At 45.7% G+C, this 14421-nt stretch overlaps 1 protein-coding gene across 1 annotated transcript in view; it reads right to left on the bottom strand.

Moving 5' to 3' along the window:
• The window catches only part of prodhb (proline dehydrogenase (oxidase) 1b), a 41829-nt gene that overhangs the window by 13731 nt on the left and 13677 nt on the right, over positions 1-14421 (bottom strand). Inside the window, exons 3-6 of the mRNA XM_085961482.1 lie at positions 5167-5201; positions 2536-2685; positions 1529-1593; positions 827-943 (exon numbers count right to left, since the gene is read on the bottom strand). Of these exons, the coding sequence (XP_085817608.1) occupies positions 827-943; positions 1529-1593; positions 2536-2685; positions 5167-5201 (367 nt within the window). The remainder of the gene's footprint in view (positions 1-826; positions 944-1528; positions 1594-2535; positions 2686-5166; positions 5202-14421) is intronic.

Here is a 14421-nt window from a genome sequence, read left to right as displayed (position 1 = left end):
AATCGGCAACGGGACCCCCACTTCAGCATCTGCTGATTCAGCACGCCTGCATCATGTGGGCATGCTTGCCGTTGGTGGGATGTTGGTCATCCCACTAGTCCTGTCTTAGTGATGGAAACAACGGAAGCAAGTGGGTAGGGTGTAGAAAGGGACAGAGACCTGGCAGAACTAGGTTCTGCCCCAAACTCCAGTCCTCCTGTCTGGTAGCCTCACCGAACTAGTTCACTCCCGGGCCCCAGAGTTAGTGACAAAGGCAAGCATAGTGTTGAAATTGTTAATGTTTTATTTATTCGTTCATGGAATGTGGGCGTCGCAGGCAAGGCCAGCATTTATTGCCCATCCAGTATTGCTCTCAAGAAGGTGGTGGTGAGCCGCCTTCTTGAACCGCAGTCCGTGTGGTGAAGGTACTCCTATAGTGCTGTTAGGGATATTTCTTTGTAGCAGTTTGTTACAACAGAGTGGCTTGCTAGGCCAATTAAGAGTCAACCACATTGCTGTGGGTCTGAAGTCACATGTAGGCCAGGCTAGGTAAGGACTTTCCTTCCCTAAAGGACATTAGTGAACCAGATGGGTTTTTAAGGACAATCCAGTAGTTTCATGGTCACCATTACTTACGGCAACTTTTTATTAACGGAATTTAAATTCCCCATGGATTTGAACCCATATCTCCTGATCATTAGTCCAGTAACATAACCACTATGCTACCATAACTTTGTTGCTCATCATGGTCCAAGCAACTTGTCACTGCAGTGCGGTGTGGTGCCTAGTCTGCCACTTTCTCCACCCCACCCAGTGCCCGCACACCACCGCCAACCACACAACTCACCTGCACCCGCTCCAAATCCAGCTTTGTGTCCACAGCAGCCTGGCCAGCCTTTCCCTGCTCAGCAGCAAGCTGGCGAAAAAAACCGCGCCATTTAACCAGCACCTCGGAGAACTGGAGCTACAAGGACGAGAGAAAAAGCACAAGGGTTGCAGAGGACTGACAGGACATCAGACTCAAATCAATCACCGATCCCGGCATCATCCTGCAACTAACCCTACAGTCAAAGCAGCTCCCACCCTCCCTGACAAACCAGGACAGTCCGAGACCAAACAACCAATCCCTGACCCATCAGCTAAAGGAGGAGTCAGGAAAAGATGGCGTCGACACAAAAACAGTTCAATTTCAATTCAGGTACATTATCCCGAGGTAGATGGGACTCTGTCCACTCACTCTTCACGATGGGTTTCCTCACACAATCACGGGGATATTTGAAAAAAAAAGTCAGGTTTAAAAGTAAAATGTAGACAGTACCCGCCACTATCACAAGGAGATACACAAACAACCCCTCGCTTCAAAAAGCACATTCGGGCAATAGGACACTTTATCACCATTATTGTTGATTAGTCTGTTACAATTTGGAAAAATCTTCTTCCAGCTTTATCACTCTTCCACACCACCCACCCCCCATAATCATTAGGCATTAAACCATCAACCTCTGGTCTCACAGGCCTCCAAATGTTAGAAACAAGACTGCAATCCTACCAGAAACTGTGGTCGCCCCAGTGCCGTCAGCTTGATGGCTGCAAATCCATCCTCGGAGCTGCCACCTGCAAGGGACATTAAGAATCATCAGAGAACTGAACCAGTCACTTCTGTGTCACCGAACCCCACACCAAAAGTATAGTGCCAGGGGGAGGAGTAACCCACCCAATCAACAGAGGTGTTGATGCCACCACTGAACAATGAGGAAATGTCAGTGAGGAACAGCACATGCACTGCCAGTAATGACCGTATAACCTGCCGCTCACCAACAGTACCTACACAGATCCTGGAAAGAGAAGTCCAGCCTGGCTGGTGTCACGGGCTCAATCAAGTGACACTGAATAGCCAGAAGATATAAAACCACCACAAAGTATACCCGCACAAAGCCCCTCACCGTTCATTCTGCAATAGAGTAAACATAGAAGATAGGAGCAGGAGTAGGCCATTCGGTCCTTTGAGCCTGCTCCGCCATTCAATGAGATCATGGCTGATCATCCAAATTCAGTACCCTGTCCCTGCCTTCTCCCCATATCCCTTGATCCCTTTAGCCTCAAGAAATATATCCAACTCTTTCTTGAATATATTTAATGAACTGGCCTCCACCGCCTTCTGTGGCAGAGAATTCCACAGGTTCACCACTCTCTGGGTGAAGAAATTCCTCCTCATTTCAGTCCTAAATGTCTTACCCCTTATCCTTAGACTATGACCCCTGGTTCTGGACTCCCCAGCCATCCGAAACATCCTTCCTGCATCTAGTCTGTCCAGACCTGACAGAATTTTAGAGGTTTCGATGAGATCCCCTCTCAATCTTCTAAACTCCAGTGAGTATAAGCCCAATCGACACAATCTCTCCTCATACGTCATTCCTGCCATCCCAGGTATCAGCCTGGTGAATCTTCACTGCACTCCCTCCATGGCAAGAACGTCCTTCCTCAGGTAAGGTGACCAAAACTGCACACAATACTCAAGGTGCCCAACTCACAGTACCCAACAAAATGGATTCATACCAGATGCCGCGATACATTTCAAGAAGGTCTCCATGTATTGGTCACACTTGGACTCGTCTGCGTAGAAGTACGTCCGAGCACTAATGACATTTTCTCTGCGATCTCCGAATTGCCGATGAGGCCGAAATTTCTTCTCTCTATGACTGTCTCCTGCAGAGATGAGAAACAGTTCAATAGAATATTCTGGAAAAACCATCGGAAGCAGTGCAAGCAACGCAGGAAGTGCCAGGGTCTAATTGACAAATGACTATCGCACGCCATCACAACAAGCTGGTAATTAATTTTATATCAAATGCTTTTTTCCCCCCAATTTCCTCTTCGTTCCCCCTCCCCCCGACCCCGGAAGACGCTGCCCCCTGCTGGGTTGTGGGTTCCAGAGGCATCAACCATACTTCACCCAAGTACCAGCCTCAACTGCTGACAGGCTATTCGAACATATGGGCATCACAACCAAGCCCAACAGTGCCTTCAGTCAGTGTTGCTACCCACACACTTGCCAGCAGGAGCCACTGTAGCGTGATCAGGGGGCGGAACCCACCGATTGTTTTCCTTCCCTCTGTGCTTTGCACTTTTTCTCCTCACTATCCCAGGGGAACGCAGACTAATTATTGCATGGGAAATGCTGTGCAGGCTGAGACCAGCTAATCTACACGGAATGGAATGAGATGTCCCTGCACTATGCAGCTTAACTGGTTCACTTACATACATCAATGTGCCCGACTGGGCAGGGCAGTATTAAGCGAGTTAGAAATCTCTCGTTAAATAATTTTTCCTTTGAAAGAGCAGAGTTTATTTCTCCGAACTTGCTTCGGTCACACGGGTGGCAGCACTGAGGGATCTACAAGTCCTCCCACTCCTCCGAGGTGCTAACTGGGCTATAGTTTCACAAATTCAGCCATTTGCCAGCAGCTGACCCCAGCGGCCAAACTTTGTACGTGAGCCTAAGGGATCAGCATTGGCAGATTTTGCGACCACCAGCAACTTCAACAAAGCCCGATTCACAAACACGCACACTTTCCAACAAGCATCACATGCAGGTACAGTAAGCAATTAGGAAGGCAAATGGTACGTTAACCTTTATTGTAAGGGAGGTTGGAGTATACGAGTAAGGAGGTCTTGTTGCAATTATATAGGGCTTTGGTGAGACCACACCTGGAATACTGGGTACAGTTTTGGTCTCCTTACCTAAGGAAGGATATACTTGCCTTAGAGGGGGTGCAATGAAGATTCACGAGATTAATTCCTGGGATGAGAGGGCTATTCTATGAGACTGAGTAGAATGGGCCTGCTTTCTCTGGAGGTTAGAAGAATGAGAGGTGATCTCATTGAAACGTATAAAATTCTTAAAGGGCTTTACAGGGTAGGTGCGGAGAGGCTGATTCCCCTGGCTGGGGAGTCTAGAACTAGGCGTCACAGTCTCAGAATAAGGGCTTGGCCATTTAGGATTTTTTCCACTCAGAGTTGTGAATCTTTGAAATTCTCTACCCCAGAGGGCTGAGAATGCTCAGTCGTTGAATATATTCAAGACTGAGATCATTAGATTTTTGAATAACAGGATGTGAGGATAGGGCGGGAAAGTGGAGGTGATGTAGAAGATCAGCCATGATCTTACTGAATGGTGGAGCAGGCTTGACGGGCCATATGGCCTACTCCTGCTTCGATTTCTTAGGTTCTTATTGATGTTCATTAGAAGCGTGAACTCTGGCTGATTTCTTTCCCCCCTCCCTAAACTCAGGTCACCGGTGCTGACTTGTGGCCCTCTTCGTGTGTATGGCTCAGCTACTCACTATCTAAAGTCACCGAGGCATCAGAGTGGGGGAGGGGCAGGGTGAGAAAGAACACACAAACTCAGAGGACCAGCAGGTATCAGGGCTTCAGAGGAAGCAGATTATCCATTAAAAACAAACAACAACAACTTGTACTTATATTGCGCCTTTAACGTAGTAAAACGTCCCAAGGCGCTTCACAGGAGTGTTATAAGACAAAAAATTTGACACCGAGCCACACAAGGAGAAATTAGGGCAGGTGACCAAAAGCTTGGTCAAAAAAGTTTTAACGAGTGTCTTAAAGGAGGCAAGAGAGATAAAGAGGTGAAGAGGTGTAGGCAGGGAATTCCAGAGCTTAGGCCCTAGGCAACAGAAGGCACAGCCACCAATGGTTGAGCGATTATAATCAGGGATGCTCAAGAGGGCAGAATTAGAGGAGCGCAGGTATCGCGGAGGGTTGTGGGGCTGGAGGAGATTACAGAGATAGGGAGGGTCGAGGCCACGGAAGGATTTGAAAACAAGGATAACTGCTATGACTGCCAAATAATCTAGGGACTGGAAGCTGTAGATGTCGACGAAGGACAGATAATAAGCCATTTCTGATGCAATCTCAACAACCTGAATCGTTAACTTTGTTTCTCTCTTCACAGATTCTGCCTGACCTGCTGAGCATTTCCAGCATTTTCTGTTTTTATTTCCGATTTCCAGCATCCGCAGTATTTTGCTTTTGTACAGATAATAAGCCATTGTCTTGGAAAACACGACATCGATCTTGGGACTTTGTTGCCAGTTTCCTTGCATCCCTAGCCCTAAAATCATCCAAACCAACCCCATTGTAAATCACGAGCTAGCTGCAAAGGCTTACCTGCAACTTCCTTCCCTGCCAGAGACTCGCATGACCTAAAGAACCAAACAAAAACAAAAAATTGAAATTGGCAATGATGCATTAAAATAAAAGGACAAAAATCGAATAGGGAACCCAGAGGGTGAAGAGAAGGAAGTATGTAATACAGTCGCTTGGGATGGAGGAGAGGACATTGCACAGCCTCATGGGGAAGGCTGGCCATCACATAGCTGCCGAGGCAGGGAGAGTGGTCAAACTAGCAGCTCCAATTGTGCGATGTTGACCCATTGAAAGCTGTTGACCCTCACTAAGATGTTGGAATGCTGTAGAATGGGGAAGGGAAGAAGGTGGTTCAGCACAGGCAAGGGAGCGCATCATTCCATATAAACACTAAAATCAAGCACAGAAACTACCTGTGCAGAGTGGAAATGAATAGGCCATGATCGATCCAGCCTGGCTTGGCTCTTAGATGCAGTCCTTTGAGCTGGCAGCTAGCACTGAACTAACTGCTGCAATGCAATTATCTTTTTTTTTTTTTTTTTTTATAAATTGTTTAAATTTTCTGCAACACAAGACCAGACCAGAGATGCGACAACATCACAATCAGCTGCCCACTGTAGTCAGACAAGCTTCTGTCAAAGCTGGAATGCTGGTTCGGAATTCCCACTATTCCAATTATCTATGACCTTCTCACATCTCAAGTCACAAGGCAGCGCGTGGATCTGGCTACTGATACGGGCAGGCGCAAAGACAAAGAAACCAATCGCAGTGTGGGTGCAACTGCCCAATAGACACATGCAACGAGAGAGAGGAAAAGGCAGGGAGAGCATGACAGAGGGTGTGGAACGGAAACGTGGCCGCTTCGGTTAGCTGGCTCCAATATGTCTACTGACCACAAACAACTCACACAAACTACCGTGCTTCTCGTGAATTGGGAGAGTACAGCCACATATTTCCTCCTCCAACCTACAGACTTTTAAAATCCAAGTTAGCAGTTACCTAATCAATACTTTCTAATTTATATGATCTTTATTCTGATTAGCCTCATTTGTTGTTACATTCATTGGGTTTTTAAACTGTAGAATTTTCCCTCGAGTTCAGTGTCTCAGACCATTCCCATAGGCAAATCACTCAGTCCCTATGGCCTGGATTTTGTCGTAACCCGTGAATATCTATGTGAGCGTAGTGAGCCCAGGGATCAAACAGAAAGCCCTTATGACTATATTTCAGCTGCTGGTTACATCATGTCAACGCCCTCGACTTGAACGATACAGGCCAAGAAAAAGTTTTCAAAAAGTAGAGCGGAACAAAGGAAATTTATTGGCCCAGTAATTCCGGGCATAACGCGCGAGTACGGACGGGGTACTCACACGTGTGCCCGGAGGAATTGCCAGTTTTCAGCATGCACAGCGCATGCGCTGAAAACCGGCATTTCCTGTCCTCTGACCCAAGGGGTTAAGAGGCAGAATGCGCGCGACTGCACAGGCAGCGCGTGCGCAGTGAAATTCCTTTTTTTTCCTCCCCCCAGAGTTGCGCGTGTGTAAAGGCCTCCGGTCTTTACGCATTGAAAAACCACACGTAAGTACTTGGTTTTTCAGGTTAGTGGGCTTTTAGTACAATTGAGAATTTTTTTTTCCCCACAGGTTTGTTATTTTTAAAGAATTTACAGTAAGTTTAGTTTTAACCCCGATTTTTTATATAATTTTTTTTTTCAAATGTTAAAATTATTGTTTAAAATAGTTTTTCAGCGTTCTTTATTGTTCATTTAAGTAGTGCAACTTTTTTAAAATTTTCTTTCAGGTTAAAGTAGTGATTTGGGGCCAGGAGTTTATGAGTTTGACAGCTCTTACTGTCAAACTCATGAATGAGTTTCCCCTCCCCTGATTGGCTGCACAGTGCTCACCTGATCCCAGCCAGCACATCGCACTAACTACGCCGCTGGATCAGGTAAGCACATCGCGCCGACATCTGAACCGGGCCAGTGACAGGAAATGCAAGCAGTGCACATCGGGGCTTGCACGCGTGGCAAGCTCCCGATCCTAATTTCAGGGCCAATAATGTATCTCTGAGACACAGATATAAACACACACAACTAAAACCCACAAGATGCTTACACTGAATGGAAGGGCTTGGTCCCTCCCTCAGATACATGTCCAGACACAACATCTGAGCCGCTGTATCAAAACAAGCTGGGTTATTTGCCGAGTAAATCTGATTTATTAACGCCATATGTACTGTGACAGAAAGAAACCAGCTGCATGATACATTAAAAAAGGACAAAAAATGTTTAATTTTCATCACAAGCATGACCTGCACGAAGGGATTTTCCCTTCAGCCAGGCTTCTCAATAAAACTGATTGCCCAGTTGCTCAGAACCCACCGAGAGTCTGTACTGATTCACACAACAACCTCGGCACACAAGTGTTGATTATATTACAAGGGTTCCTGAGGACAGGAAAGCTATTGTAATGGGAGACTTCAATCAGCCAAATATAAACTAAGAAAACCCAAATGGTTTAGCGCCAGAGTTGGCAAATGACTGCTTCATGAGCCAGTGCGTCAAGGGAGCCACAAGAGGCAGTGCTCATCTCCACCTGGTATTAGTAAATGACCCCTGGAAATTAAAGTTGTTGCACCTCTGGGGTACAATGATCATAGAATGATCAGGTTTAACTTGGTAAGCCCGGTATCTAAACTGTAAAAAGGGTGAATTTTAAAGAAACAAGGGGAATAACTAAAGCAAGTGGAGGAGGATGTTCAATAACACTTCAGTAGAAGATAACTTCAAAGGAATAATCCTGAGAATGCAGGACAAATATATAACTAAAATCACTGAGCTCAGGCTAAACATACTTGAGCCTAAATGGATTAACAAATTTTTTTTAAATGACAAAGAAAAAAAATCAACCTCTACAAATCCTGCAAAGGGAAAGGGCAAGGGATTCATTAGGGTAAATGCAGGGATATGTCAAAATGCATTAAAAAATGATCAGAGAGACCTAGAAAAAGTGCTACAATAGTAAGAGGGCAGTCAGAGAAGAGGCGAGATCCAAAGAGGCTCAAACTTTGAGGACAAGTATCGAATAGTTAATATTCTGGAGGATTAATTTCTCCAAGTGCACACCAGGGGAGACTTGAGCAACATGCCCTCCCCAAACAGAGTTAACCAAGGCAAGGTGAATGACTTCAATATAAATAAGATGGAAGCCCCAGATAGATTTAATGGGCTCAATGGCAAACAAATCCCATGGGATAGATGGTATTTTGTCCCAAAGTGCAGAGAAAGGCAGGTGAGCTGGAAAGCACCCAAGATTTTCCATTAAACACATTGGTCCCGAATATACGGTTGGTATGATGGTGTACTCTCAGAGTATGCCGTAATACTGCCTTTGAAATTGACCGCAAGTTCGGGATTTCTAAATCTCAAACTTGCGACCTGTCAAGTTCCAACTGCACATCGGCTTCGCTGCACGTTTCATCTACCCGGTCAAATCAACGTGCTGGCAGAAAGTTGGGCTAATTGCCTACCTGCTGTGCATTAATTACCGACATTTTTTACATCTGGTGCAAACAGGCACAGGAAGCCTGTTGCACAGCGTAAGGGTGGGTGGGGGGAAACGGACGAGAAAATTGTATTAGTTGGTGGCTGCTGACTGACCTGTTGATTGTTTCCAGCATTTTCTGACTAAACATTTACTGTCCAGACTCAAAACTCTTTTCATATGTCTAACCACAGTGTGACCTGCAACCTGCAGCAAAATATGAATATTGCCTGTGAATAGCATCTTGCAGCTATCCGTCTTTATAACTGCTGCTCCAGAAACTGTTTTAAAAAGGTATGGCTGCAACACTGGGAAGTGGGGAAACTAGGGAGAAGATGAAGATAATCTAGTTGACGGCCAGTGGAAATTATGTAATATAAAAATCAGGAAATATTCATATGGGCTTTACTTTTGTGGATTTTACTACTGCTCTTGTCACAAAAAATAAGTTTTGTGGGGCATAACAGCAAAGGTCAAAAGGTGGCTAGGCATGAAACTAAAACCACACAAATGTTTTAAGTTTGCTCTCTGTGAAAAATCCCTCGCGCAAAGGTTACCAGTGATAGGGGTTGAAATTTGTAGTTGGTGGGGAATATCATTTGTGATTGGATGGAGGTGATAATCCGACAAGACGATCCACAGCACCAGTTTTATTTCTGGGTGGCAAATTGAAAATCTTTCCCGATTGAGCTTTTGAACCCAGAAATTAAGCACAGTAAACACCAGCAATAGGCAATCTATAGACTGGATATACTGTATTGGTTTACGGGCAAAGTTTGTGTGTGCCGAAAAAAAAAAACTAATGATTTATAGCAACATTTTGTACTGGGGTTTGCTACTTTACAGGCACATTTCAAATAATGGAGAAATGTCTTCACTCAGGGTGGTGAAGCTGTGGAATTCTCTACCACAGAAGGCTGTGGAGACCAAGTCACTGAATATATTTAAGAAGGAGATAGATAGATTTCTAGACACAAAAGGCATCAAGGGGTATGGGGAGAGAGCGGGAATATGGTATTGAGATAGAGGATCAGCCATGATCATATTGAATGGCGGAGCAGGCTCGAAGGGACGAATGGCCGACTCCTGCTCCTATTTTTCTATGTTTCTATCTAATACGGAGTAGGTAAGAACCATATATCTAACAAATGCAGTATTATTTACACAGTTATGAAAGATGTTTGATCAAATGTATAACTGGCATAACTAGAATATATATACCTACCTTTTTAAATCCCTTCAACCAACATTTCCAATTAAGAGTGGCTATTAAATGCTATGTAGATTGCAAATATATGCCAGTAGAAGACCAGCAGGCGGTTAAGAAGGCAAATGGTATGTTGGCCTTCGTAGCAAGAGGGTTCGAGTACAAGAACAAGGATGTCTTGCTGCAGTTGTACAGGGCCTTGGTGAGACCACACCTTGAGTATTGTGTGCAGTTTTGGTCGCCTTACCTGAGGAAGGACGTTCTTGCCACAGAAGGAGTGCAGCAAAGATTCACCAGGCTGATACCTGGGATGGCAGGAATGACGTATGAGGAGAGATTGTGTCGATTGGGCTTATACTCACTGGAGTTTAGAAGATTGAGAGGGGATCTCATCAAAACCTATAAAATTCTGTCAGGCCTGGACAGACTAGATGCAGGAAGGATGTTTGATGGCCGGGGAGTCCAGAACCAGGGGTCATAGTCTAAGGATAAGGGGTAAGCCATTTAGGACTGAAATGAGGAGGAATTTCTTCATCCAGAGAGTGGTGAACATGTGGAATTCTCTGCCACAGAAGGCGGTGGAGGCCAGTTCATTAAGTATATTCAAGAAAGAGTTGGATATATTTAAGGCTAAAGGGATCAAGGGATATGGGGAGAAGGCAGGGACCGGGTACTGAATTTGGATGATCAGCCATGATCTCATTGAATGGCGGAGCAGGCTCAAAGGGCCGAATGGCCTACTCCTGCTCCTATCTTCTATGTTTCTATGTTTACTGACATATACTTACAATCTGTTTTAGCAATTGCCTCTGTTTTCTGATTGGCTAAGAGTCAGGAAGTCAAAGGAGCACCGCCTCACGTGATCCCAGGTTCGCAAATGCAGCATTTGAAAGCAACTTTTCAAAGGGCGGCTCACACGAGGCAAGTGCGGATTTCGTACGGATGTCGGCAGCTTACTCCTTAGCTACACCACCGACCGCAAATTCAGGGCCATTGAAACAGAGGTTTGTGAAGCCAGAGAAGCTCAAAGTATGGATTCATATTTCCTAGAATCAGCATGACTGTGCAAACACCACAGCAAACACTTGAAAACAAAACCTATGGTGGATGAAAGGTAAATATTGGAACACGTACGAGAAGTGACAGCTAAGTGTGTTTACTCACTGACTAACAAGCTGCAATAAATATCAGAAGCTTTAATAGTACCATCACATTATCTATAAGCCCCATTACTACACCTGACACTGTGCCAACCAAGTCTCCCGACATCCACCAGCTGCACAAGCACTCTGCGCAATCAATCCGCCCCTAAATCTTCCAATGATCAGCAGCCTGATGTTAAAAAGGCCTCTGCGTGCTCCAAACTGCAAGCACACGAGGATCTAAGAATAAAAACTGTTGCGCAGCCAGCAATTTGGAACAGGGCTCATTACACTCAGCATCTAAACTGGTCAATTAACTGGAACGGCAGTCCCAATCTGTGCGATGTGTCACAATATGCATTAGGCCCATTACACACAGTCACCATCAGTGTCAGCCCCTCAGTGTTAAGTCTATGCTGGAAGGAGGTTGCTTGGACTGAAATGGGACGTTATAAGCAGTCAAGTAGGAGCTCAAAAATTGGAGAGAACTTGAGCATTAAACACAAGAGATTAGCGTGCAAAGTTAAATCTCATGGGGTTGGGGGTAAGGTACTGACTTGGATAGAGAACTGGTTGGCAGACAGGAAGCAAAGAGTTGGAAGAAACGGGTCTTTTTCCGAGTGGCAGGCAGTGACTAGTGGGGTACCGCAGGGATCGGTGCTAGGACCCTAGCTATTCACAATATATATTAATGATCTAGACGATGGAACTAGATCTAAATATCTCCAAGTTTGCAGACGACACAAAGCTGGGTGGGCGTGTGTGCTGTGAGGAGGATGCAGAGAAACTCCAGTATGATTTGGACAGGTTGGGTGATTGGGCAGATGCATGAGAATGTGGATAAATGCAAGGTTATCCACTTTGGTGGCAAAAACAGGAAGGCAGATTATCTGAACGGCAATATATTGGGAAAAGGGGAAGTGCAACGAGGCCTGGGTGTCCTTGTGCACCAGTTGCTGAAGGTAAGCATGCAGGTGCAGCAGGCGGTTAAGAAGGCAAATGGTATGTTGGCCTTCATAGCGAGAGGATTAGAGTACAGGAGCAAGGATGTCTTGCTGCAATTGTACAGGGCCTTGGTGAGACCACACCTTGAGTGTTGTGTGCAGTTTTGGTCGCCTTATCTGAGGAAGGATGTTCTTACCATGGAGGGAGCGCAGCAAAGATTCACCAGACTGATACCTGGGATGGCAGGAATGACGTACGAGGAGAGAGTGGGTCGATTAGGCTTATATTCGCTAGAGTTTAGAAGAATGAGAGGGGATCTCATTGAAACTTATAAAATTCTAACAGGACTAGATGCAGGAAGGATGTTCCCGATGGCAGGGGAGTCCAGAACCAGGGGTCACAGTCTAAGGATAAGGGGTAAGCCATTTAGGACTGATGAGGAGGAATTTCTTCACCCAGAGCGTGGTGAACATGTGGAATTCTCTACCACAGAAGGCAGTTGAGGCCAATTCATTAAATATATTCAAGAAGGAGTTAGATATATTTCTTAAGGCTAAAGGGATCAAGGGATATGGGGAGAAAGCAGGGACAGGGTACTGAATTTGGATGATCAGCCATGATCTCATTAAATGGCGGAACAGGCTCGAGGGGCCGAATGGCCTACTCCTGCTCCTATCTTCTATGTTTCTATAAAACAAGCAGCTGCCCCTGGGCTGCTTCAGGAAGGATTCTACCTCCTCCTGCAACAAGAGAATGCAGAGGCATCCCCCATAGAAATGCTGAACAGTGAGTTCACGCAGGTGAACCCTTACACCACTGAGCCCACTATTTGAAGGAGTTGCTCCTCGATTGCTGGCTGCAGTTCAGTCCCACGCGCCTGATCTTTGGTCACCCGGTGCGGAGGGGAGCGGGCAGGTCGGGCGACCTCCTCGTGGGACTGCTCCTGGGCCTGGCCAAAGTGGCTGCCTGCCTCTCTTCTGCAGCCCCATTTGCACCCGGGTGGCCCTGGAGATGGAGCACGCGGTGTCCGCTGGCACGCTCGAGGCCTTCCGCGACTGGTGGGCACCGTAGGGTCTGGAGTGCATTATCACCACCGGTAATGGAATTTTAATTTAATTTATTAAGTTTCCTTTAATGTTTTAAGTTAAGTTACAGGTTATTTATTAGCTCAAAAGAGTACACCACTGAGCCCTCAGCCTCATGGTGAAGGTATGGTTTGTGTCAATCAGCTGATCTGAACTGAGGCCACAATCGAGTTGATCCAATTGTCGTCACTGCCCTTAGGGAATGGGGACAAAAACCCAGTGACTTCCAGCTCGAAAGATTGTGCGCCTGAATATGTATATAATTGATCAGGTGAGGGCAGGCCGCTTTGGATGGGCAGCTGTCTGGCAAAATTCAAATAAGGCCTGGTTGTTAAAATGGGACAGTCCTCCCGCTGCAACCACCAGGCAAGCGGCCCCTGTATCCTAAGTAACAACAGAAAATGCTGGAAAAACTCAGCAGGCCAGGCAACATCCGTGGAGAGAGAAAGAGAGTTAACGTTTTAGGTCTGTGACCCTTCGTCAGAACGGAGAAAAAAAAGCAGGAAATGAAACGGATGAAAAACAAGTTTGGGGGCTGGGAAATGGGGGAGGGGATGAAAGAACAAAAAGGGAAGGTCTGCGAGAGGTGAAGAGACATTAAGAGGTATTCAGGGTGAGACGAGATGGTAATAGGGCAGGTACAGAAACAAAGGATGGCGCTAGATGAAGTGTGAAATGCGCTGGCAGAATGAAAGACAGCTGCCACGTGGGAGAGAAAAAAAAAGGAAAAGGCACAAACCAAAAGTGTGGATAAAAAAAATATGCTAGGGGCCGAGGTAATAATCTGAAATTGTTGAACTCGATATTGAGTCCGGAAGGCTGTAAAGTGCCTAATCAGAAGATGAGGTGCTGTTCCACGAGCTTCCGTGGAACAATGCAATAGGCCGAGGACGGTGAGGTATGAGTGGGAACGGAGCGGTGAATTGAAATGACAGGCGACCGGAAGCTCGGGGTCACCCTTACGGACTGAACGGAGGTGTTCCGCAAAGCGGTCACCCTGCTGGCTTTCCGCCCAGGAGTTAACATTCCCCCTGCTAAATCTAGACGCCACGTCCATTTCTAAACAAGTGTCAATGAAAAGAAAGACTTGAATTTATAGAGTACCTTTCACAACCTCAGGATGTCCCAAACACTTTACAGCCAATGAAGTACTGCTGAAGTGTAGTCAGTGGTGTAAAGGAGTCTGTATATTGATTTCACTCAAAATCGGGAATTGTTTACATGTCACATTACTGTATTATATAAAGTTTATTATTGTCAAATATACTAGAATATGGTTTGGTTGAAAAAGTTGTGTGTTGAAACTGGCCGACTGCTTTGTATGGAAGTGGTTGTGAACTGTCCTGAAGCTAGAG

This window comes from Somniosus microcephalus, chromosome 19 (assembly GCF_052327205.1).
Source record: "Somniosus microcephalus isolate GS21.2 chromosome 19, FLI_Smic_1.0, whole genome shotgun sequence".
Classification (NCBI taxonomy): domain Eukaryota; kingdom Metazoa; phylum Chordata; class Chondrichthyes; order Squaliformes; family Somniosidae; genus Somniosus; species Somniosus microcephalus.
This window is presented reverse-complemented; position numbering and strand designations above follow the sequence as displayed.